Source organism: Antechinus flavipes, chromosome 2 (genome assembly GCF_016432865.1).
Source record: "Antechinus flavipes isolate AdamAnt ecotype Samford, QLD, Australia chromosome 2, AdamAnt_v2, whole genome shotgun sequence".
NCBI classification, from domain to species: Eukaryota; Metazoa; Chordata; class Mammalia; order Dasyuromorphia; family Dasyuridae; genus Antechinus; species Antechinus flavipes.
The window spans coordinates 390,615,998-390,642,986 of record NC_067399.1 but is presented as its reverse complement, the minus strand read 5'-3'; the positions used below and the strand labels follow the sequence as shown (position 1 = coordinate 390,642,986).

Here is a 26,989-nt window from a genome sequence, read left to right as displayed (position 1 = left end):
ATATATATATTTGTACTTGTATAATTTATTTATTTGTAGCATTCATTTAAAAAACTTTTTTGAGTTCCAAGTTCCCATTCTTCTTCCATCCTTCCTTATTAAGAAGGCAAACAATTATACATGAGAAATCATGCAGGGTTTATTTCCATGCTGCCCAGAAAAAGTAAGAAAAATAAAAGGGAAAAATTATGATTCATTCTACACACACAGTTTCAGTTCTCTTTTTGAAGACAGTGGCATTTTTCATCATGAATCATTTGGAATTGTCTTCAATCTATTGATCAAAGCGGCTAAGCCTTTCACAACTGGTTATTGTTACAGTATTGTTGTTACTGGGTATAATGTGCTCCTGGTTTAACAGTTCATATAAATCTCCTGAGATTTTTTGGAAACCATCTCCTTTATCCTTTCTTATACCATAATAGTATTCTGTTACAGTTTGTTCAATCATTCCCCAATTGAAGAGCATTCTTTCTAATTTCAATTCTTTACTAAATTGCTGCTATAATTATTTTTGTACATATAGGTCCTTTTTCTTTGATCTCTGAGATACAGACCTAGTATATTAGTGGATCAAAGGGTATTCACAGTTTTATAATCCTTTAGATATAGTTCCCATATTATTTTCTAGAGTTGTTGGACAGATTCACACTTCCATCAACAAGGATATTAATTAATGTCCCAGTTTTTCTAAATCTTCTCCATTTGTCATTTTCCCTTTTTGTCATATGAGCCAGTCTGATAGGTGTGCTGTGGTACTTCAGAGTTATTTCAATTTTCATTTCTCTAATCATTAGTGATTTAGAGCATTTTTCATATAAGTATAGATTTCTTTCTCTGAAAACTAGTTACCAACATATATCCTTTGACCATTTATCAATTGGAGAATGGCTCTTATTTTTGTAAATTTGACTCAGTTCCTTATATATTTGAGAAATGAGCCCATATATCAAAAAAACTTGCTATAAATTTTTTCCCTAGTTTTTAATTTTCCTTCTAATTTTGTTTACATTGGTTTTGCTTGTGCAAAACCTTTTTAATTTGATATAATCAAAATTATCCAGTTTTTTTTTTTCCTGTAATCCTTTCTGTCTCTTGTTTGGTTATAAATTCTTCCCTTAATCATAGATATGAAAAATAAAATTTCCATCCTCCTCTAATTCATTTATGATATCACTTTGTATGTCTAAATCATGTATATATTTTGCCTTATCTTGGCATATATTATGAGATGTTGATCTTTGCCTAGTTTTTGCCAATCTGTTTTCTAGTTTTCCCAGTAATTTTTGTCTGATATTGAGTTCTTGCTCCAAAGCTTGGATTTTTGATTTTACCAAAGACCAGATTACTACAGTCACTTAGTATTGTGTATTGGGTACCTAATCTATTCCACTGATATACTACTCTATTTCTTAGCCAGTACCAGATTGTTATGATGATTACTGCTTTGTAATATAGTTTGAGATCTGATACTGCTAGACTGGAAAACAGAGAGCATTGAGATAAGGACATAACACTGGGAAACTGCCATTACTTTATTTTAGATATATCTGTCTGTAATGTCTATTTTATCCTACATACAGTTCTAAATACTTTAACCCTCCTGTTTGGACTCCTTCTCTTTGGCCTCTATGAAGTATGATGGGAAAGATTCTCTGTAGATTTGTCTAGTCCATACTCCAGTGTTCTGACTGATGACTCTCGTGTCCTAAGAAATATTGGTTAGTTTTGGCTCTCAGATATTGATCTATCATCTTTACCTGCTTTCTTTCCAGGGCATGAGTCAAAAGGAGAGCTCCAGGTCTGCCATGATGTATATCCAAGAGCTTCGTTCAGGTTTAAAGGATATGTCTCTACTTAGCTGCCTAGAGTCCCTTCGTGTGTCACTTAACAATAACCCTGTCAGGTGAGAGATTGGCTTCAGCTAGGGAAAACTGTAGAAATCTGAGGATGTGTTATACTAGATGTAAGTTGTTAAATTAATTTGACACTGCATTGATTCTGTGTATTCCTTACAGCTGGGTACAGACCTTTGGAGCTGAGGGCCTTGCAAGCTTGCTGGACATACTTAAACGACTCCATGATGAGAGAGAAGAATCTCCTGGGTGAGTCTCTTAAATCTCTATCTTCTGGAAAGAGGAAAGCAGAAAATGGGCAAGCTTTTTTTTTTTTTTTTTTTTTTTGTGACATTTTGTGATAGCTGTTTTACATGCGATATAATGGATTAGAGAATTACTTTCAGCTAAGGTTGGAGGTTTGTTTTTTTTGTTTGTTTGTTTTTGTTTTTTGGATAGTTAAGGGTAAGGCAAGGTACAGGGAACCTAAAATTAAACTTTAGATAAATATTCCAAATATCAAATATCTTCTGAAGGTCAGATTATTCTCACTCAAAGAACTAAGGTGTGGGTAAATAACAGAATAGTAAAATCTGTCCTGCCTAGGGTTATCCTTGATCTGGATATCTTTCATATAGTTGTTCTAGGCCTAGGATTGCTGTATGGACAGCAGGGGATGTACCTAGCACTAGTTTAGTTTCACTGTGAAGTTTGAGCCACATAGATGTCCCCAATTTTCTGATTTTCCTTTAAAAATGGGATGATCCAGAGGCAGACCTCAACTACCAGAAATAGCATACTTTTTGGATGTGGTACTCTAAGACTAAGTTTCTAGCTATTTGTGCTGAACATTTTCACTTTCTCATTTCTCATTAGCTTTTCAAGCCCTTGCAGTCTGGATAAAACCCTACTACTCTACTGAAACTCTTCTCTCAGAAATTATCAATGATTTCCTGCTAATCCCAGTGACCTTTTCTCAGGCTGCTTCTTTCTTGTTATGTAACTTTTGACACTGTTAACCTTTGTCACTTCCTAGATGCCTACTTCTCAAAGAGTATTCATGGTACTATCAAATTCTTGTTCTCCCATCCATATGAATATTACTTCTGGTTTTGTTTTTTTTTTTTTGGATCATAACCTGTAACCCATCTTCTTTGTATTGGTATATTCTGGTACTCTTCATCAATCAATCAATAAACAATTATTAAGCAAGCATCAGCCATATACCATATATACTAGGGACTAAAGATACAGATACAAAAATGAAACAGGCCCTGCTATCAAGAAATTTACATTTTGGGATAGGTAGATGCTGCAGTAGATAGAGTACTGGCCTTGAAGTCAGGAGAATCTTGAATTCAAATCTGGTCTCAGACATTTAATATTTTCTAGCTGTGTGACCTTGGGTAAATCACTTACCCCCAAAATGCCTCAGCAAAAAAAAAAAAAAAAAAAAAAAAAAAGTTAACATTCTATTAGGGAGTACAACGTTTTCCTAGCTAAATAATTACAGGATATATACAGAAAAAAATGTAAAGTGATTTTGCTTGGGGACACTAAAAATGAATGACTGGCATTTATATAGTAAGATAGATGAATTGACTTGCTCAGGGTCACACAATTAATAAATATCTGAGACAGGTGTTCCCTAATTCTAATTCATGTTATTCATTTACTATAGCACCTAACTGCCTCTACTGTAGAAGTCATGAAAGGCCCCAAGTGGCATTTGAACTGAGGTTTGACAGGAACTACAAGTGCCAAGTATTGGGGTGAGGAGGAAAAACATTTCAGACATGATAGAGAACCAAAGAAAGGGCATAAGGCAGGAGAAAGAAATATCATATATAAGAAACAAGAAGTTAGCCAGCTTGATTGGAATGTAGTTTGTGAAGTAGAATAATCTGCCTGGAAAGGAAAACTAAGATAAATGCTGAACAGAAATGTGTATTTATTCTAGATCAGAGCTTTTTAAGCAGACAATTGATCTAATAAATCTGGGCTTTAGAAATAATAATTTTGTAGATGTGTAGAGAATGATTATAGAAAGATAGTAGACTTGAAGCAGAGAGACCACTTAGATAGCTAATTCCATATCTTAGATGAGGGGAGACGAAGACTTGAGTTAAAGTGGTTGACCCCTTTCCCAATTCCTCTCCTGATTCCTTTACCTCACTTCTTAACATTCCTCAAGGAGTTTATATATTATCTCTTTTCACATGACTCTCAAATTTATATATCAAACCCTTGATTCTTTCCTGAGTTTCAACTCTGCACTGGCAATTTCCTGCTAGACTCTCCATCTGAATTTCTTATAGGCATCTCAAAATCAACATATCCAAAACAGAACTCCTCTTAATCCCAAAATGTACTCCTTTTCTTCATTCTTTATTTTTGTCAAGTATATCACCACCATCATCCTTCTAGGCATCTAGGTTCGCAATTTGAATTGACTCTTAATTCTTAAATCCCAGGGGGCAGCTAGGTGATACAGTGGATGGAACAGCAGCCCTGAAGTCAGGAGGACCTGAGTTCAAAGCTAGTCTCACTTCCTAGCTGTATGACCCTGGGAAAGGAACTTATCCCCAATTACTTCAGCAAAAAAAAAAAAAAAAAAAAAAATTCTTACAGCCCAAAATCCAGTTGCCAGATTTTTGTTATTTCTACCTCCACAACATCCCTTCACTCTACTCTCACATCTAGCATCCTAATTCAAGCCTTTGTCATTTCTCACTTAGAGTTTTATTTATTTTTAAAAATTTATTTAAAAAAACGAACAGAATAAGAAAACAAAAATAGAGAAGGAATACAAAACAAAATAAAGCAAAAGAGAACATTGTCATGTGCTAGCAGAACATGATGGAGGGTTCAAAATATATAGTAATGAATTAACAAATCAGGAAAAAAAATATATATATATATATTAATGGAAGAAATTTTATTCATGAATGTCTATTTTTTTTTACTTCCTTGTAAATTGTGCTTTTGTTCTCTGCTGCACACCTTATTTTATTCTTTTCCACCCTTTTGTCCCCCAATCCTAAGTAAGTTATAATTTTAAAAAAATATATCCATGTATACATGTATATATATATGCACGCACATATGCCTGCGCGCGTGCACGCACACATACACACACACACACACACACACACACACCCCTATCTTTCCTGTCCCTGCTGACACCTTGCTTTAATTTTGCTCCTTAACTTGTCTTGCTATAACTTAACCTTCCCCCACCTAAGAATCCCTCCCTTGTCTTCTTCCTCACCCTTTGCTTCCTCATCTACCTATTCCTCCCCCCTTATGTCTTTATAGATTTTTGGAGGGTGCTATGCCCTTCATGGTATATATGTAGTGTTGCCTATTCCCAATGGCTCACCTGGATTTTTAAAGGCCTTCTAATTGTTCTCTGTGTTTCAAGTATTTTCCCTATCTAATTCATTTTCTATATTCCTGCCAGTTAGCCATTCCTAAAGCATAGTTGTGGCTACCTCACCTCCTTGCTTAAGAGACTTCAATAAGTATTCATCTAGGATAAAATACAAGCCTCCAGTCTGGTATTCAATATTTTTCAAAATCTGAACCTAATCTTTCTTTTCAGAATAATTATTTATTACTTCCTCTTAAATATCCTATGTTCAGCCAAACTGGCCTGCTTACTGTCCCAGTAGAGAATTTTTCATCTGCTGTCCTATGCCTTTGCCTAGGCTGTCCCCCATGGCTACGATGATTTCCCTCTTCATCTATACCTCTGGAATCTCTCTCTTTTTTTTTTTCCCAAAACAGATGCCATACTATAGGATATCCCTACCCTACTTTGTAGTGTTCTCCCCTCCCCGTTTGTATTATCTGTGTATAAATTTTATTATATATTTCTGTGTATATCTGTTTTTCTGAGTAGAATATAAATTCTTTGAGGGTAGAAACTATGGTTTTGTCTTCATAACTAATACCTATCATACAGTAGGTTCTTAATGAATGCTTTTTAAATTTTAATAGGGTATAAAATTGTGGGGCATTTTTCTAAATGGTAAAAATCTAAAAAAAAAATCACTTTAGAGAACAGTTGCTTCAGGGGTCTAGAAATTTATACACTGGAAATACAAATGGAGAGAGGAGAACAGGGTAAGGATTTCCTGTAGGAGGTGGCAATCTGTTTTGGGAAAAGAGGGAGACTACTCCTTGCTTTGATGTAGCCATCAACTCTTTTATAACTTAGTAAATAGTCTGAGTAGAATTGGCCAAAAAATTCATCACACTTTTCAGCTGGATTTCAAAGACAGTAGACATGGATCATTGGATCAGTATTTAAAGTCTTTCCAGATTGGTTGAGCTTTTCAGAGCCTGTAGTCCATACCACACAGAGGTGTTGAAATAGGACTTTGAAAAATATGAAAGAAAATTGATTCTGTGTGTGCCTAGAAGATTAGTGAGAAGATTTGTGGTCCTATTCTCATCAGATAATCTTAACTTTGAAGCTCTGAAACATTTAACCATATCATTTTCTGCTCAAGTCTCCAGTGTCTTCTTAGTATGCTTTGTATCCTAGAGGTCTAGGATACAAACTCCTTTCCCTAATATATAACTCTCCTTAATATATAAAGTCTCTCATAATCTGGTTCCAATCTGATTTCAGCTCCTTCATACTCTCTAAAATCTAGCCAGATCATATTATTTACTGTTCCTCAAACTTAGCATCTTCTGTCTTCATGCCTTTTCCCCCTTGCATTTGGAAGCATTCCTTCTTTATCTATACTTCTCTTAGCTTAAAATCCTCAACTTCCTTTAAGATTCAGCTCAAGGGAAATATTTCCAGACTCCCCATATTTGTGGGTATTGTACCCTCCTCAAATGAGCTTATCTTTATTCATTTACATATTCCTTTTCTTTTCCTTCTGTAAAATGTAAAGCTCCTTGAGGGTTGGATTTGCCTTACCTTGGTTTTATCAAATTAACTCCATAGCAAATACTTAAATGTATATTGAAGTGAATGGTACTACCCTTTTTTTTGCCTTTGGGATTTCAAGGGTGAATTTTGTGCTCAGTTTAGAAGCCTCTCCTTTGGATGCTGGGAGAAAATGAAGCATTAAAAGCATTTCACCGATTGTTTCTTCTTTGTGCAGAAGCTACGACAGCCGTAATAAGCATGAGATTATTCGCTGTTTGAAAGCTTTTATGAACAACAAGGTAAGATCTTTCCCTTCTCCATCTCCCTGTGTCTTCCACACTCCTACCCAATTCTCTCTCCACTTGACAACTCCAAAGAGTCAGCCAAGAGCATGAGGTTAAATGATTTCATTATGCTGGTTCATACCTTCTTTTTTTTAAGTGGCACCTATACATTCTTTATTAGTCCTTTCCAGCTTAGTTGTCTTCTTCCGTTGTTTTTTTTTTTTTTTTTTTTGTCTTTTGTTTTTTGGTTTCCTAACCTGTATATATTCTTTTCAAAAATCTGATCTCTCTCCTTATTTAATAATAATAAGCATTTATATAATATATATGCCAGACACTATGCTAAATACTATACAAATATTATCTCATTTGCTCTCACAAAAACTCTGGGAAGGTGCTATTATGATCTTCATTTTATATTTGGGAAAGCTGAAACAAACAGAAGTTAAGCTACTTGGCCAGGGTCATACAGTAAAGAAGTGTCTGAACTTTGATTTGAACTCAGATCTCATTGATCCAAGGAGCAACTCTATTCACTATGCCATCTAGCTACTTCCTCTCTTGTTCCTCTGTAGTCTAGTACTTCTCACATATTCCTGTTTTTGGAATACCCTTGCTTTTTCTGCTTTTACTCATAATAAAAAAAAAAGATAACTTGATATCAGATTAGCTCTCCCTTATTCATTTGCACACTTATTTGCATTAATGGGTAATAATTCTTCTCTATCCTTGGAGAACTTGGGTTCTTACATCTCTGCAGGAAGAGATTTTGCTTGTCTTGTAGTCTAGGATTCTGCTGAGAAAGATGCATGAGGTTCTGTTCCTTCACATTCTGTCATTGGGATCTTAAGTCTTTACATTCTTCTTTCCTGTTATTCCTTTGCTAGTTTGGGATCAAGACGATGTTGGAAACAGAAGAAGGAATCCTGCTACTGGTCAGAGCCATGGACCCTGCTGTCCCCAATATGATGATTGATGCAGCCAAGCTTCTGTCTGCTCTTTGCATTCTACCACAGCCTGAGGATATGTATGTTATTTGAAATTTTCTTCTTTCCCCATTTCCTTTCCCTTCTTTTTTAAATCTCTGAAAGTATACGTGCTAGAGGGATGGTTTGCTTGGGTGTAAGGGAATATGCCATTTGAACTCAGTTGCTTGGATACTGTCTCTTTGTACTTGGTATAAAATTTGGTGACTCTCATTCCTAGTACAAGAGTCCTAAGTGGAAACTGTATTAGGAGGACTAGTTAAGGAGATCTTTGGGCCACTGCCTACTTTTGAAGCCTCTGAGTAGTATAAACAGTATGGCAATTTTCCTTTATTTCAAGAAAGATCTTCTTGTGTCATTGTGCCAGAATAATTGTACTCTTTCTTTTCCCTTCTTACCCATCACTCTGGGGTAAGACTTTGAATAATCCATCTTTCTTTTTCCCTAATCTTTTTTCCCTCATCTTTTTTCCCTCATCTTCCACTTACTACTTCCAATATAGGAATGAACGTGTTCTGGAGGCTATGACAGAGCGAGCAGAGATGGAGGAGGTAGACCGCTTCCAGCCTCTCTTGGAGGGATTAAAGAGTGGAACCTCCATTGCTCTCAAGGTTTGTAAATTGAGAGCAGCACCTGGGAACTAAATGTAGGGGGCAATATTTCTTGCATCTTTCAGTCTCTTGATAGAATAAATTGAGTGTCTTCTTTTTGTGTTCTTTATGCTAAAGGATAAATATGGAACTTCTTTCCCAAGAAAGGAAACTTTGTTGGATTTCACATTTTAGGAAAGTCATTGGTAAGCTAGAGCATATCTAGCATGATGGCAGGCAGTTCTGGAGATCATATTCTATAAAAATTGGTTAAAGGAACTAAGAATATTTAATTTCGAAAAGGGAAGACTTAGAGGAGTCATGATGTTAGTTTTCAAGTATTTGAAAATTAAGGGAGAAAAAGACTTGTTTTGCTTGGTCCTGAAGTGTAGGGCCTGGTAAGAGCCATTGTTTGGAAGTTATAAAAGGCAGGTTTAGACTTAATGTAAGGAAATATTCTCAAATAATTAGAGTTGGCTAATTGTGGAGTACACAGAAGATACATGGTCTTCAAATAGAAGCTAGATGACCACTTGTCAGTGGGTACCGTACAAAATTTTAGAAATTTTGATTAGATACATTTTGGATTGAGAGAGAGTTTGACATGGGGGATTGGAGTTAGAGTCATTAGGGAAATCCAAACCAGCAAGTGAACCTGGGCAAATCATTCAGTCTCTCAGTGTCCCTGTCATTGCATCTCTCTTAAGACTGAGTTACAGATGAATTGCTTATGGCCATGGTAGAGGAAGTTTCCTCACTGAAGAGTTTCCTATACTAACGATAGATCTTGACTAAAAAAGAAAAAAAGGTCTGATCACTCATTTTTGATTCATCTTTGATGAGGAAATTGATGGTGACTATCTTATAGCTAGGAAAATTGAATTTTAAAATAAAATAGATAACTTTCCCAATCCAGAGTTTCACAGTCCCAGGAATTATATTAAAAACTTTGATCTATTCAGGCTAAAGTTTAAATTGGGCCTCATGACTTTTAATCGCTGTTGTAAGATCTATGCTAGGTATGTATTTTCCTCTAAAAATAAGTTAAATGGAAAAAAGTTCCTTAGTTTCCTTCAGAAGTTACTTGACCCAGTTGTCTTTATCTTTCCATCTTAGGTGGGATGTCTACAATTGATCAATGCCCTCATCACACCTGCAGAAGAACTTGATTTCAGAGTCCATATCCGAAGTGAGCTGATGCGCTCAGGTCTGCAGCAAGTACTTAAGGTGAGGGCAAGTCCTCAAAATCATTATGTGAATTGATTTTTCCTTTTTTTTTTTTCTTGCACTAATAGTTCTCATTTTCTTGAAAACCTTGGTCATATTTATAAAACAATTTTGGAAAACAATGAAGACATAATGGACAGTTTTCTGTTGTCTGTTTTTGACTGTTGATAGGATCTGCGACTGATGGAGAATGAAGATATGAAGGTACAGCTGGCTGTGTTTGATGAGCAAGGGGAGGAGGATTCCTATGACCTGAAGGGAAGATTGGAAGATATACGAATGGAAATGGAATATCCTTCTGCTACATAGTGGCTCCAAATGTGATGCCTTTGTTAAATTGAGTTGTAGTAGCTGATTTTGGGGTAAAATCCTTATGTGCTTAGAAAGATTTCACTGTATTTAAGAAACTAAAATCCATATATAATTGACTTAGCAAGAGAACCTTGTGGACAGTCTTTACAGTATTTTTAAGTTTCTCTTTTCTGAGAATCCTCAGATAAAGACATCAGAAAGTCCTTTACAATAGAAAAGGCCAAAAAAAATTAGTATTTACTTCCTGGGAATACTATGAGATTTGAATGTAATTGATATAAGTCAAGGATTGTGGTCAAAACATAACCTTTTAAGGAGATGTGTATGTCTCTTAACTCCTTTGTACTTACTTCTTAGATGAGATTGAGAATCACTGACAAATATATAGTTATGTGTTGAGATCTGATGCTAGTACTTTTGCAGTTACTTTATGTTCTCTTTGCTACTACTTGATCCTTTAGATCTGAAGAATTTTACAATATAATCCTTTTGCACAGTGGATTTTTGAGTTGAGGGGGCTTTTTCTGGGGGGGTGGACAGGTTTTTAAGATGGGGCATGATGGACATCTTACTAGTATCATTGCATTTCCACAAGTGTCAGGAATAATCAGTGATTAGTCTAATTTCCAAAGTCATGCTTTCCTTAGCCCTTGCCTCTTTCCCACTGATTTCAGTGAAGTTTTTCAGATCCTCCTGAACACAGTTAAGGATTCAAAGGCTGAACCGCTCTTCCTATCCATCCTGCAGCATCTGCTGCTGGTCCGAAATGACTACGAGGCCAGGTGTGGTGGTTGGCAGGGTTCTTGGGAAAGCTAGGGGCAGGCATTACTTTGGTGTTAAATTAAGGGGATAAAACAAACTTTTAGATTATAGGGTAGAGGTAGTAATGAAAACTAAGGATCAGCATTCATGCACAGCCATCGTTGTCTGATAATTTTCTCTCTAATTAGGCAAAAAACCACCCCTGTTGGCTCAAAAAGATGTAAAGGGTACAATTTATTTTGGGGTGGGGACAGTTTAAGGTATCTTTAAAGTTATTTCTTTTTGGAGTAAGGGAGTTATATTTGCCCATTTTATTGAAAAAGAATAGTCAGCAGATGATGGTAGTCTTGTCCTTTCAGAGGAAGAGAGGGATTCTGTGAGAGAGGAGAGGGAGTATAAAAATGGGACAGCAGGAATTTTTGGCTTTTGATTATCGAGAAAGCATAGGGTAGTTGAAGTAGAATAGTTCATGGCATGGCTATAGTGACCTTATTTCAGATTTCTAAAAAAGATCTTATCTCAGATTTTTTTTCCTTGGGACTCCATACTGAGTTAGTAATTGAGTCAGTTGGTCAACCAACATTTATTAAGGTTTTTTTAATGCTAGATGTAGTACTAAATGATGGGGACAAAGAAAGTTAAAAGAAAATCTTTTGTTTCTAAGAACTCATATTCTAATGAGGGAGTACAGAGTTTCAAATAACTGTACAAAGTATGGGCAGGATAAATTTGAAATAATCATTAGAGGAGAGGCACTAGAACGGTTTATTGTAGCATGTGACTTCTAGAGCCCAGACCTTCTTTGGATCTGAGAGTATTTTGGTTATTCCTCACTTCCTTTTTCTTTTCTGCAGACCTCAGTACTATAAGCTGATAGATGAGTGCATATCCCAGATAGTGCTTCACAAGAATGGTGCTGATCCCGACTTCAAGTGCCGACACCTCCAAATAGATATTGAAGGATTGATTGGTAAGCATGGGGGATACTTACTGCTGCCATTGCTTTTCATCATCTCATATCTCCCTTCCCAGTTAATTAGCCAAAAGAATAAACATTTATTAAATGCCAGACATTTATATAGAGGCATTTAAAGAGGCAGACAAAAATGATATATCACTCTTCAGGAAATTCACATTCTATAGAATGAGATAGCATGTACACATACAAATATGTCCAAAATGAATATCAAGTCATTTTGTGGAAAGGCTTCATATAGATGGTGTCATTTGAGCCTAGCTCTAAAGGAAACTAGAGGTTCTGTGAAGCAAATGAGGAAAGGAGAGCTTTTCAAGCTTGTATCAGGGCATGGAGATGGGCAATTGTGTGGTTTTGTGTGACAAACAATACTAAGGCTAGTTTGGCTGTAATGAAGAAGAAACCAATCTGAAAGAAACCAATATATAATAATACTGGAAACATAAGTTGGAGACAAACTAAGAACTCAAAGGGCCAAATACCAAATGGAAGCATTTATTTTATTCTTTATCTTGTCCTTTTCTCCTTTCTGAGCTCCAATCTCTTATCACCAACTACTATCTTTGGGCATTTTGAATTAAATGCCCTAAAATCATCTCAGGTGCAACATAATCAAAAAAACTATCTTTCTTTTTTACACTATTATCTTCTGCACTTTTGTAGTTGACCATCTTGTATAGTACTTTCTCTCCAATCACTCAGGTTCACCACATCATTGTCATCTTAAGCTCTTCTCACTGACCTCAGATACCCATCAGTTACCAAATCTTATCATTTCTACCTCTGCATCTATCTATTACATCTATCATCTTTTCTCTCTAAATAGTTACCATCTTAGTTTAAATCCTTATCTAAATTGTTGCAATAACCTCCTAACTAGTCTCCCTATCTCAGGTCTTTGCTCACTACATTCTATCCTCCACACAACTGCCAAAATGTTTTTTTTTCAAAGTCCAAGTCTAATAACCATGTCATAGCTTTATTCAGTAAACTTCATTCTTTTTTCTCTAGGGTATTTGGATCCTTTTTTATTTAGAATAAAATATAACTCCTCTATTTGGCATTAAAATCCTTTACAATCCAGTGTTGGTGTACCCTTTTGGTCCTAATTACATGTTACTGTCACGTCTTTTATGATATGGTTGTTCTATCCTTACTTTTTTTTCATATGTGACTTTACATTTCCTATTTCTATGCCTTGGCATCTAGGGAAGGCAAACTTCTTAAGGGATGTATGTGTGCGCACACATGCGCATGCGCAGTTTCAGAGGGGGAGGAGAAAAGGGATCTGTTCTTTCAATATATTCCAGGGGGATATTACAAAAGCACAAAAATATTTACTTTGAGTGTATTACCCCTCATTTCTTCCTTTTGGAACCCCTAGTTTCCTCAGAGACTGAACTCAAGCTCTGTCTTCTTCATGAAGCCTTTTCTGAACCTCTCAAGCTAGTAGCAACCCATTCATAAAAATCATCTTAGTGTTCTTCCTTTCCTCTCTTCCTTTCTTTTTCCTTTCCTTTTTTCTTTCCTCCTTCCCTTCCTCCTTTCCATCTTATTACCTACTCAAATAGAAAATGTAATCTTTAGGTCAGGAATTCATTTGATCTTGCCTTCAGAAATATCACTTCAGCAAACTCTGTAGAGAATATATTGGATTGGGAAGGGCCTTGAAGCAGGGAAACCTAGGAAAAGGCTTTTGCAAAAGATTAATTTGGGGGGGAAAAAAAAGGACATTTATCCCAAGATTAAGTAGATTATATCAGCACTTGTAAACATTTGGCCTTCAACATGTTTTCCTTACTTTGATGCTACTATTTAAAACAGGATTGGGAAATCTTTTCCCTGCCAAGGGCCATTCGGATATTTAGAACATCATTTGCAGGCCCTACAAAATTATCAACTTATAGAACTCAAGCAGTGGGAGGTAGTTGTACCTAGCTTTGAGCTCATCATCACTTGTGGTTGGCTTAGCAGATGATTTTGAGGACCAAACATTCCCTACCCCTGATTTAAAGGAACATTAATGGACAAGTCAACTTTTTATTACAAATCCCTAAAACTTTTTTTCTATTTGAAGTAGGAGCTAATCTGTTGATAGTTAAAATGTTGATTCCTTCTCTGTATGAACATGGGAATAACAGCAGATTCTGGAAGATAGAAATGCTGCATTCATAGGAGCTCCTTCCCCTCTTAAGGTTGGATTCTGAAGTCAAGATTCTCCTCTCAGAGCCAAAGCAGTCAGATGAAATAGTTAGGTAGATGGTAAGATTAAATATATCTCAAAATAGTTTATCTAGACTTTTCACAATTTACTAAAGAATGAATTTGACTTTATATCATTTTAAAATCCAGGATTCAATATACCTGTTTTTTTTTTAATATCCTTGAAACTAGAATGAAGTAATAGGCTTGAATATCTGGAAAATGGGTTAGACTGTTAGGAGGAGATATATCTTTTTATTTTCAAATACTAAGTAGGAAAATAATACCACTTACCACAAAGAAGGAAAAACAAAATTGTAAGTATAAAGTTATCTTCAATCTTTTGGGCATTATAATCATTTAGGTCAATTCCCTTTTAATCACAGAACATAGGATATCTGTCAGTGGGAGTTTTGTTGCTCTTTAGCTTCTTTCTATTCATATAGAGAGAGCATCAACATCTATGAACTTCTTTAAGAGAAGTGAACAACATCAGATTATGTTCTTAATGAAGGAGACCATATGAAAGCCGATGATAATCTTCTATATATTGAATTTCAATTGTTGCTGATGTCATTTATGTTTTTGAACTTGTCCAACTAGAAAGATGATACCACCTCTTATGGAAATAAGAAAATAAAGCATGTAAGAGAAAATATAGTTCTAGATCCAAAAAGTTTACTAGTCTGTCTCGCTGTCTTGTATCTAGATCTCATCCTTATTTTTACACATATATTTACAACTTTGAGCCTGTGTAACATCTGGGAGGTACTTCAGTAGATTCTAGGGGGATCATGCTTTGTATGTGAAATTAGTGATTATAAACCCATTTAGGTTGAATGTGATGGGGAAAAAAAGGTATTTATTTTTAAAAATACATTCTAGAGGATACGAGAAAGATTCTTGTCTAGAATGAGCATGCAATGAGAGGGCAGAGAGAATTGGAAATTTTACTTATCTTTTTTTTTCTTTCAGATCAAATGATTGATAAAACAAAAGTGGAGAAAACTGAGGCCAAAGCTATAGAGTTGGAAAAGAAGGTAATTATGGGGAGCTAGGAAAGGTTTACTTAAAGCATATCTCCATCTTCTTTTTGTCCAAAAGCCAATCATGCCTGCCCAGCCCACTAGTTTGCTCTTTCCCTCCACTCTTCTCTCCACATTTGCCCCTTCTCTAGTCACTCTGGTGAGATTGGCACACAGTTTGAGTCTATGAAAAGAGTCCTGCTTTTGGATCTTATATAGCTGCTTAGTTTGGAAAGCAGCATGGATATGGACATGTAGAAACATTATTTTATGCTATTTTCTTTCCTGGGCCATCAACAATATAGCTGACATAAATGGTGACATTTATCTACTGCTATAATCTACTGCTCTCTTGGTTTGTGTTGATATTCTTAGGTTTCTTGGAGCAAGAAGGTCCTGAATAGGTCTAGATTTTTGTGGCCATGATTTTATCTATGTTCACCTGGCCCTGTATTCTTTGGTTTTGGATTCCTGATGGCCTTCCTTTGGCATCTTAGTGCTCTTTTGGGGAAAAGAGTGGCTTTTACTCCTAAATTCCCTTCTATATGCATTGCTTTCTACATTTTAAAGGGCTATAAAAATAAATGCAAGCTATTTCCACTAACTGGCCAGGTTGAATGAAGGAAATGTCCTTAAACTTCAGACCTATATTTGTGACTCCAGAAATAGGATGACCCATTGGATTAATATCTAGGATTCCCCACTCTCAACTCCCTAAGTTTTTAGGTCAGGGCATTATCATTCTCCCTAAGCAATGCCTCTGGTGTGGGGCAGCTCCAGAGGTAAAATAACACTATTAATACGGTATGTGAGAGGACTTGCCCTGAGAGATAGAGGAGCTTCCTGAAATACTGATTTTTTTTTCTTAAGCTGGACTCAGAACTAACTGCTCGGCATGAGCTACAGGTGGAAATGAAAAAGATGGAGGGTGACTTTGAACAGAAACTCCAGGAACTACAAGGAGAGAAGCAAACATTGGATGCAGAGAAACAACAATTGGCTACTGAGAAAAAGGACCTGGAAGCTGAAGTCTCTCAGCTGACTGGAAAGGTAAATTGGGGCAGGGGAGGTGGTATATGTAGCCACCTATTAAAATTGGTCATTCTAAAGCCTCAAAACAAGCATTCCTAAGAATTGGAATGAATTACCCTTTGCTGGGAATGTAGGTGGAAAGTGCTCAATTTCTTATGTTGTGTCACTTTGTTCTGTAGGTTGCCAGTTTGTCTAAGGAGCTAGAAGATGCCAAAAAGGACATGGCTTCTCTCTCAGCTGCAGTTGTCTCTTCTGTTCCTCTTGCCCCTAGCAGTGATACTATTCCTCCTGCCCCTCCTCTTCTTAGTGACTCTAACATATCCCCTCCTTTACCCAGTGGTATTAATGTTCCTCCCCCTCCTCCTCCTCTGCCTGGTAGAGCTGCTATTCCTCCTCCTCCCCCCCTACCTGGTGGAGCTGGTATTCCTCCTCCTCCCCCCTTACCTGGTGGAGCTGGCATTCCTCCTCCTCCCCCCCTACCTGGTGGAACTGCTATTCCTCCTCCTCCCCCCTTACCTGGTGGAACTGCTATTCCTCCTCCTCCCCCCTTACCTGGTGGAGCTGGCATTCCTCCTCCTCCCCCCCTACCTGGTGGAGCTGGCATTCCCCCTCCTCCCCCCCTACCTGGTGGAGCTGGCATTCCTCCTCCTCCCCCCTTACCTGGTGGAGCTGGCATTCCTCCTCCCCCTCCCCTGCCTGGTGGAACTGGAATGCCCCCCCCTCCTCCTCCTTTACCTGGTGGAATCCCTCCACCCCCTCCTCTCTCAGGGGTTCCTGGTATCCCTCCACCTCCCCCAGGAATGGGTGTGCCTCCACCTCCCCCTGCATTTGGGGGTCTGGGAGTGACTGCGGCTCCAGTTCTGCCCTATGGCTTGGTTCCAAAGAAGCTTTATAAGCCAGAGGTGCAGCTCCGAAGGCCAAACTGGTCCAAGGTAAGAGCTATTGCCAAATTCAAAAGTTCATAGTCAAGAAGCTGCATCTGCTTCTTGCCTTAGCCTTTTTATAAGTGGTTAAACTCCCAGGATAGACTTCCCTTACTTTCCTTTGGCCCAGCATTGTCTTCTGGTGTTAGCATCATTCAACAACTATTTATTAAGGTTATTATGTATACAGACCTTTGCTTCTAAATTTTGGATTTATCAACTTAATGTACTTAACCTTTTACCCCAGAAGATGGCAGCACTGTGGTAACAAAATTTCACAATCAGCCATTCCCTAGTTTTTAGGCAGCTGATAATACCCTGCTGTAAAAGTCATGGATTCCATTTGTCATTAAAATGCATGCATCTGTATCTTTTCTTCCTGTTAGAACTGATCATGTTTAAACTTAATTTTACAAGAGTGTACTTTGAAACCATTAGGAGTCTGAGTAAATTGCCTTCTCGACTAGGGCTCAGACTCAAATGAAAAGAGATTGATGGGGTCAGTTAATTGACTTATTCACTTGACAGAATTAACACATTTAGAATTAGCTCTAGTTAAAAGAAGTATCAGGAATACCACAGTATCAGAAGTCTAAAAGTTACTAGAGCTAGAGAGATTTGAATGTATAATTAAGAGAGCAGAGATAATTAAATTCTCTTTGTTTTAATTTGGAGTCCATATCTCTTGTTCCAGCTTTAAAAATTGTAGCTGCTTCATTACTTTTTTTTTTTTTTTTTTTTTGAGGCAATTGGAGTTAAGTAACTTGCTCAGGGTCACACAGCTAGGAAGTGTTAAGTGTCTGAGAATCAAATTCGAACTCAAGTCCTCCTGACTTCAGGGCTGGTGCTCTATTCATTGCACCAACTAGCTGTCCCTGCTTTATGACATTTTGTTAGAACTTTATTCCTATAAATTGGTGCTTTAAAATTTGTCTATCTGCTTTTCATAGCTATAATTTAGTTTTCATGAATGGGAAAACATGGAGCCTATAATACTGACTGTAGGCCTCACCTTTGTTCACAGTTTGTTGCTGAAGATCTGTCCCAGGATTGTTTTTGGACAAAGGTAAAAGAGGACCGGTTTGAGAACAATGAGCTATTTGCTAAGCTCACACATACCTTCTCAGCCCAGACAAAAAGTAAGTACTTTCCTTTAGGAGACAGCTCAGGTCCAGAGAATATCCTGTGGAGTAGGAATTTATCAGCCTTGACTAAGCTAGGAAAGGAAATTGAGGATAAAAAGGAGATATTGGGTGGTTTAGAATGGGATTTGTCCCTTAGGAAAAACACGTTTTCTTTCTTTGAGGATAAAAAGATTAGAAAAATAAATTTATTTGGAGTGGATGAAATTTCAAATATTTCTGAATTATCATGTGATTACATTGAATTATGTGAATGGATAGTATGATTTCAACGAGCCCTAGGGCACACTGAGTGATATAACTCTGACTTGCCTTGTACCTGCCATGTCTTAGTAGATTGTGTTGGGGTGGGTGTGTGGTTGACTATAAATAACAGTGAATTAGTTCTGATTCTTCTTTCCCTCATTTTATTCCAACTTCTGATGTTTTTTTCCCTCCCTGGCCCACTTCTCCTGAAGCTTCCAAAGGTGAGTATAACATGGCAGAGAATTTCAGAAAATTAAAGTTGGGTTTCCCAAATTAAGAAAATGAAAAGAGGCAAAAATGAAAAGTAGTGTTGAGTGAATGAAGCGAGATATTCAGGTAAGTGAATCATGATATTGGGAATTCAATTCTTAGTGAATAAAGCCATGTATGATTTATTTGGTAGAATATTCTTTAAGCTATAAGGGCTCATAGGAATAATAAATATTGTAATCTAACTTCTAACTTAGTAGGAAAGAAAGCTTTTTGTGAATTTAAGCATCATTCAAGTTACAGCATTTCTCTATTTTTCTGGAAAATGATGAGTAATTACCTCTGATATGTTATCATATATTCTCCTGCATATTATTGTTATTACATTTGTTTAGAGTGTATATTTACAAAGATTCTTTATATATGTAGTTAGCATACTGTAATATATATTATCTCATTTAGTCATCACAGTAGCCTTAAAAGATGAGGACAGGTATTGCAAAATTTTATAAATTTTCATTTTATAAATGAGAAGACTGAGGTTCAGAAGGGTCAGAAGGCTTAATCAACATTACAGTTATCAGAGGTGGAGCTGAAACTCAAAAACAGGCACTATATCACTTCTTTACTGCTCTTTTAGTTCTGTTCAACAATTTTTATAATTCTCATACTGTTTTCATCATATTTTAGAAAAGCTAACATGTCTTATTTATGAAAAGTTAAGTGGCATAGTGGATAGTGAGCTGGACTTGGACTTAGGAAGATCTTTCTAAATTCATCAGAAAGCAAATCTTGACTCGGGAACTTACTAGCTATGTGACTCTGGGCAAGTCATTTTAATCCTGTTTGCTTCAATCTTTATCTCATAAAATGAGCTGGAGAAGAAAATAGCAGACCATTCTGATATCTGTGCCAAGAAAACCCTAAGTAGGATCCCAGAGAGTCAAAGAAAACTGAAAATGAAAAGAATTTACTTTGTTGTTGTTTCCTCATTTTTTCCTTCTAAGGACATATTGGTATATGGTGCCTTGGAATGGGATGGAGAGAACTTTTAGTTCTCTCTCCCCAGTAATATAGTGTTTAGAAATTGTCATCCCCTAAAATTTGGCATTTTCATCTCCTTTCTGTTTTTGTTATCTAGACATATATGTGTACTCCTGATGAACAAAATGAATAAGCACAGTTTCAGAAAACACTTTCCTCCCATAAGCAAAACCAGTATATTAGTATAATGTGACAGTTGTAATTTTTCTTCTTTAATCTGATGAACAAAATTACACTATAATTTGTTGCAGTAAGGAGCCTGATGTGCTGATGTGTGCTTCTGGTAACTCTAGGAAGTGACCTAGGCATTTGTATAGTACTCTAAGCTGACAAGGTTCAGTTTTATTTCTTTGCCCTAGCCCTTAGAGCTTCCAGGGGACCTTCCACCCTCACTGCTGCAGTCCTGGATGATCATTGTCTTTGGTCTACTTAGTTTAGAAGTTGTGCTGATATCCTTTCAGCCCCCATTAGTATCTTTATTAAAAAAAAAAAAAAAAAAAAAACTTGACTTCACTCTTCTTGTCCACTGTTGGATAAAACTTTCTATTCCCTTCTTGACCTTCCCTCACCTTGTGATCACCTAGAATCCATTCCTTCATTAACTTTTTGTCTGCCAGAAGATAGGAAAGGGATCTTTGTTTTTGGCTTGTTGGATTACTTTTGAATTCTCAATGTCCCTACTAAGCTTTTCTAAAGATATGGATTGGCCTCTTTTAGGTGTAAAAACTTTGATTTTCACTGAATTCATGTTAAGATTCTGACATCCAGATTAATAAATGCTAAGTTCCATGATTCTAAAGATAGACAGATTTAAATTGTTAACAGGATTTTTTTTAGTGCCTTTTAGGAGTGTCCAGATCTGAATAAAAGACATCCATAAATGTACGTTCTTTATGAACCAAGTTTACTGCCAGTTCTGTGACTAAAAGTTAGACCAAAAGTTCTACTTGATCACCTGATGATATGGAGGCAAGCTTTGTTTATCAAAAGCCATAGTGGATCTTGATATGAAGTTTACAAAGTTTTTTGTTGTTTTTTTTTTAGCATAGAATTGATCATCTGTTCTATGTCTGCCGTTCAAGGACAAGTCTGTTGGAGTTCAGACAGCCTTGTGACACAGCTTGTGCACAGAATACTTAAGTATTTTAGTCCGAGCAATTTGGTAAAGATCATCTAAATCATACACAAGTTATTATCAATGTTGGCAGACAGAATGCCTCATCTGTCAGATCACAGATCCTTGAAATGCTGAAATATGGCAAAAATATATTTTTAACATTTTCCACCTGGATGGTGGGATTTGGAATTATTAGTAGACTAATGTTTATGCTCCTAACTCTGGTTTTTTTCCTTTCTGCTGCCCTTTGCTTCCTAGAAGACCGGTACACAAACCTAATTTGAACATTAAGTTCTGATATTTTATGAAAAGAAAATGGATTCTTGGGAAAATTTTAGTGACAGCTTATTAACAGATTTTCACTCCTTTTTGTTTCCCAGAATGCAGCAATTCTCTTATTTTTAAGATTAAAAGCTGTAACTATGACCCATTCTATTTCACTGAGTATAGAACTTAATGTCTTGTTTCAACTTAATATATTTCCAAAGTGCTATAATGTTAATGGAACTAAAAATAAAATAATGTACTCTAGGACTTAATTCAGGTGTAACTAAAACTAAGGAAGTTTCCATTAAAAACATTTTTTTAAAATTCTCATAAAAAGCATTTGTTTCACCTTTCTTATTCTTTGTTTCTCTTTATTATAAATCTTCTAATTCTCAATCAAAATAATTCCCTTTAAAAGAAAATCTCACTCAGAAATATGGAGATAATGGTTTGTCTTCTTAAGAATGCTAATTTATTTTGGCACATCTTTTTTATTTTCCAGACTCTTTAAATCTGTACTTCAGGGTCCTTGGATTATTCCAGATTCTCAGTGTGTTGATGTGATTTGATTAATCCTTCTGTCTGAAGGGATCCTCCAAAAAAGGAATTCTTTTTTCTTGCCTGTATTCTTCTTTTTGTCCACCAGGTGGCATCTAACCAGTTTCATTCCCCAATAGCAAATATTCAATTAAATCTGCAGACTTATTTAGGATTAAGATTTTGTAAGGATATGGCATGTAACATACATGCTCTCTGGGGTTAGTTTTTGTATTTATTATGCCAGTTTTGTATGATTATCTTTTTGCAGGTTGTCTTTCCTGAATTGGTTTGTCTTTGGATGATATTGGAGTAGGTTCATATTACTTAAACAAAAGCAAGTTGGATAGCAAATTAACAGGCTTTCTCATTAGGCAAATTTTTTAGGGGTGTCAGGCCCCTTCTGTTACTTCTCTTGCAATTTTAAAATGCAAAAGATAACTGATTACCCTTCAGATTACCAGGAATGCTTCCTGACATGGTCCAGTATTATATGTATTATTTAGTCTCTGGAAAGCTTAGAACTTGACTTAGCAGTCAATAATTGTCAGAATACATAGTCCGAATAGAATTGTAATAATGAAAGAACTAGGAGATTGCCATAATTTTTAGTTCTTTTCTCTTTTTGTGTTGGGCTCAGTATTGCCTCTGAAAGAGTGCCACAGACAATAATAGGTATCCAGAAGTTCTGTCATTTGATGCTCAATATCTTTAGATCCCGCTTTTTTTAAAAATAGGAAACATTTATTTTTCTTAAGTAGAAAGTATAGACCTTGAAAAATATCCTTTCCTTAATTTCCTTCCATTCAATTCCATTGTATTGGTCCTGCTTTGGGACTTTCTACTTAGCTTAATATGTACACATCTTGCTCTAATAAGTTTTGATAATCTTTTCTTCCTTTTTCTTTTTTATTCTAGAGATGCATGTAATGAAAAGAGCACTGGGCAAGGAGTAAGGAAACTTAAGTTCAAATCTTACCTCTGTCTGTAGCTATCTGTGAGACTTTGGGAAAATCATTTAACACAATTAGTTTTCACAACAAATGAGGGATAGCTAAAGCCAAATAAAAGGCAATTTAAACTTCACTTCTTTTAAAATTTGAGCACTTCTTTTCCCACTAAAGACCTGCTCTGGTACCTTGTTATGGTATGGAAGATGACCCTGAGTTCTTAAAAGTTATGCTAGTATAAACTCTGGCAAGCTACCTGCCAAATTCTAAAGATAGGGCTAGGAATGTTCTGTTCTCCAAGACCCTGCCTAGTTAGGTTTAAAGGGGCACATTGTGAAGTTAACTGAAGGAAGACAAGATATTTTGGCCACTGCAACTTTTGGGGACCATATACTAAATTGTAAAATGGTTTCAGTTCTTGTTAGTATAAGGAAGTACCCTCAAGATCAAAATCAGAAATTCTTAATTCAGTATCTAAAATTTGCCTAATGCAGATTGCACTTAATGTTTTAACCACCAGGTGGCACATTTCACCAATTTCATTACTGATTTGTATCTATTTTGTTTCTCTAGTACAGAGTCTGATGCAATAATTCCAGAGACTTTATCCAACTCCAAGCTGTATAATGTTCTGCTGCTTGTCAGAAAACACTTTGGGTGATTGGGGGATAGTTAAGGTAAAAAAAACTGGGAAATTAGAGCCTGCTCAGTATCGTTGAGATAAAGGATAAGCAGAAAATCAATTTCTTAAAAGTATGAAAGTAGGAGTAAATAACTAAAAAATCTTGAGTGAACAGGAAACTCATTTAGTGTCATTAGTACTTAACACTTGCCTTGTACACAGTAGGAGCTTAATGAATGCTTATTGATTGATTGGGTATGCCAGCCAAAAAAGCTAATATGACCTTAGGCTACATAGTATCCAGAATTAGGAAGGTGATAAGGTGTTCTGTTCAGGTTACTTCTGGAGTATTGTGCTTAGTTCTTGGCTACACATTTTAGGAAAGATATTGACAAACTTTAAAGTGCATAAAAGAAGGTGACCAGATTGGATAAAGGGCTTCATTAAAGCCCCATGTGAGAATCAGTTAAAACAATTAAGATCTGCAAGGGATGGCGTAGGGAGCAAATATAGACCATGATAGCAAATTTCAGGTATTTATTAGAAAAGGAATTGGAGTTGTTCTGCCTTGTCCAAGATGGCAGTACTAAAAGTAGGAGTAAAATTTACAGAGGTTTGTTGTAAAGAAAAACATCCTAAAAAATAGAGCCATCCTCATTAATATTTTCAAGTAAAGAATGAGTGACTTTCTGATAGGTAAATTGCAGGGGAGATTTTTGTTCAGTTATAATTTGGACTAAATAGCCTATGAGGTTCCTTCTATCTCTGACATTTTATTATTTTTTGAAAGGTTCCTACCTCTTTTCATCTATAGCTTCCTAGGACCATATAAATGGGCTTTTTTTTTTTTAATGACATAGATACTTGAGAGATTTTTTTGTTTGTTTTTGTTATGCCAGGCCTTAGAGACACGAGTGCTTGCAGTAGCCTAAAAACCAAAGGGCATTTTCTTGGTTAATCTTAACCATTAGTATTTTGTTTCTCATCCATATTTAGAACCTGCAAAATCTTGATCACTGATCCTTGTCCCTGATATAATGGAACAGCAATAACTCACATTTATAAAGTGCTTTTCTCATGGCAACCTTATAAAGGAGACATTAATGATAATAGAGCTGTTACTTTAGGGGCTTTTTGGTTTTCAAGGTGCTTTAACTTATCAGAGACTCCTAGCAACTCTGAGAGGACAGGTATTGTTATCTCCATTTTTCAGAGAGGAAATAGAAGGTCTGAAAGGTCACAGCTATTAAGTATCAGAGGCTACACTTTAATCCAGGTCTTTTGACTCCAGGTCTAAATTTCTTTCCATAATACTGTGGTCTTGCCTTCCTTATAATTTATTATTTAGCCAAATGTCATGGATTTTAAGAATTTCATTTAGACCACCCCAAACAAGTAGCTATTGTCAGCCCTTCTGTACATAGTTCAAGTCATTAATGTTTTTCTCTTTCATGTCATTGCATTCTCCTCATCTGCCCCAAAAGCCCTCCTTAATCTTGGAAACTCTTGGAAAATCCAGCAGGTAGGCCATTGGGCACTATACTGTCCCTCCAGATGTCTTGGGCTATATAATTTAAGTCCCGTGTTAATATTATCCACAAATTTCAAATTTAATGTCAGAAGATGATTCCTTTTATTGCTTATCTGACCTCACTATTTAAGTTTGTGTTGAAGTTTGGTAAACTTACCATGACTTTACTTTCTATTCACTTCTCTCTGCTATTCCAGAAACTGTTCTCTCTTGTTGATACTGATTAAATTTTTCTCTTAGATTAGATTGTGTGTGTGTGTGTGTGTGTGTTTGTGTATGCACATATGTACACATGTACATATACACATACATATCCATACATGTGCACACACACATACATATACACACATAGTTGTCATTTTTAAAATCAATATTGTATGCTAAAATTGTATTTGCTCTTTGCAGTTGACATTTGGAAGATGGATGTTTAAAATGCAAAGATTTTTGTCAGTGAAGAAGTGAAGTTATTTGTACTTAGGAATGTTATACTCCTGTATTCTTAACTTCTTTCTTTGGACTAATATTATACTCCTGTATTCTTAACTTTTTTCTTCAGACTAAGCTTAATCAAGATGGGCCTTCTTAAGATAAAGGAGTTTTAAGGAAATACAAATAAACTGTGGCTTGACAGCCATTGAGAAAAAAAATGCTGAGAGGACTAAGAAGAGACTCCATGAGCCACAATAGAACAGAAATATAAGTTGATAAGAAAATGAGAAATGCCAATCAGGACTGAAAAATAGATGTGGCCATCACTAATGAATGTGTCTAAAATTGTATTATGTTGGAATGATTGGAGTCATAAATGAGAGAATAGAAATAATTGGGAATTGAGTTTGGAAAGCATTACATTTGTTTAGATATTCAATAATAGCATGGACAAGAATTTCTAGACAACAACTATGCAGAGATATGTTCAGAAGGAGCAATGAAGGCTTCAAAGAATGATTGCCTGGGGTTTTGTAAGATCACCTTTCTCCCTGTGTTCTCTCAGGTCAGCCTGACTGGAGTAAATATTGATTCAAAAGTTTGAAACTTAGAGATTTGAGCCGTGGTATGATGTATATAGTCTTTATCTCTTTTCTTCTGACTTTAATTTAAAACTAATATCTGATATTTCTGTAGCACTTCAAGGTTTGCAAAGTGCTTTACATACATTATTTTATTTGAGCTTTACAACAACCATAATGATTCCTTTCACACGAAGAAACTAAGACCTATAGGAATTTCCCACAGCTAGTACATATTGAAGACAGGATTCTAACCCAGATCTTTCCAAGTCCACATCCAGCATGCTTTCCCAAGGCACAGTGAGAAATCCCAATCAGAATCCTTGGTGTTTTTCTTGATGGAGAAAGTACTTTCTAGAAATTATTTATACTTCGTGGTGTTTTTTTAAAGAAGTTTTTATTTAGACACTGAGAATGTAAAAAAACATGAACTGAGCCTCTTAAGTCCTTTGAGTGCGGTCCTGTATCATTGTTTATGTATCCTCTTTTAAGGCTTATTGGTTAGTCATAAGCATTTATTGTACTTGGGGAATATAGAGTTGTTAACATCTGGTGAGCTTTGTCCTTTGCATGAAAATCCCACAGGATCCAGGACAGTTGTTTCTCTTTGAATTGGAGAATAATTGAATCCAAGTTTGATTTTTAAATATGTGTATGCCTTCTTGATCTCTAGTTTTGTCCCTGCAGCTCTGGATTCTTGGAGTCAGGGGCAGAGTTTTACCTCAGTTTCACTACCCTCCCAAGGAAATTGTTTTCTTCATTCTGCCCTGTCCTGTTATGGGCAGGATGAGAGTCCAATTGACAAAAGAGTTAGGCCATGACAAACTCTGAGGCACTGGACTATATGGTCCAGATATCCCCTTTTCTCCTACAATTCTCAGTGGAATTGAAAACCACTAAGGAAACCAAAGTCTATTGGAGCCTCTAGGGTCATGGAGGCAGAAGGTGCTCCAGGGGCCCTGTTGTAAAGAGCAGTGCTGAAGCATCTTTTCTCTGGCTCTTATGTCATCCTAGCCTTGCCCTCAGTGCCATAGACCCCTCCTTTTAGAAGGTCAGCTCAGAAAAGGGGGTAAACTTTTTTATTCTTTCTCCTCAGGACCCCCTCAGGATGGGAGAGCTGCTCCAAATCCCCACACACAACTTTTTCTGCTCTTCACCTTTTTCTTCTTTTCTTGCATTGCTCTTTTCAGCCACGGGGCGAGCGCAGTTGAGCTACTTTGGCTCAGGTTCCAAATTATGAAGTCAGAGGCTAGGGATTGGATGAGAGT

General features: G+C 36.3%; 1 protein-coding gene across 1 annotated transcript in view; it reads left to right on the top strand.

Moving 5' to 3' along the window:
• The window catches only part of DIAPH1 (diaphanous related formin 1), an 86,672-nt gene that overhangs the window by 30,072 nt on the left and 29,611 nt on the right, over nucleotides 1-26,989 (top strand). Inside the window, exons 5-18 of the mRNA XM_051978615.1 lie at nucleotides 1,776-1,906; nucleotides 2,019-2,105; nucleotides 6,962-7,025; nucleotides 7,898-8,037; nucleotides 8,499-8,607; nucleotides 9,703-9,813; nucleotides 9,985-10,103; nucleotides 10,791-10,907; nucleotides 11,742-11,857; nucleotides 15,041-15,105; nucleotides 15,961-16,140; nucleotides 16,302-17,054; nucleotides 18,070-18,184; nucleotides 18,646-18,654. Coding sequence (XP_051834575.1) covers nucleotides 1,776-1,906; nucleotides 2,019-2,105; nucleotides 6,962-7,025; nucleotides 7,898-8,037; nucleotides 8,499-8,607; nucleotides 9,703-9,813; nucleotides 9,985-10,103; nucleotides 10,791-10,907; nucleotides 11,742-11,857; nucleotides 15,041-15,105; nucleotides 15,961-16,140; nucleotides 16,302-17,054; nucleotides 18,070-18,184; nucleotides 18,646-18,654 — 2,116 coding nt within the window. The remainder of the gene's footprint in view (nucleotides 1-1,775; nucleotides 1,907-2,018; nucleotides 2,106-6,961; nucleotides 7,026-7,897; nucleotides 8,038-8,498; nucleotides 8,608-9,702; nucleotides 9,814-9,984; nucleotides 10,104-10,790; nucleotides 10,908-11,741; nucleotides 11,858-15,040; nucleotides 15,106-15,960; nucleotides 16,141-16,301; nucleotides 17,055-18,069; nucleotides 18,185-18,645; nucleotides 18,655-26,989) is intronic.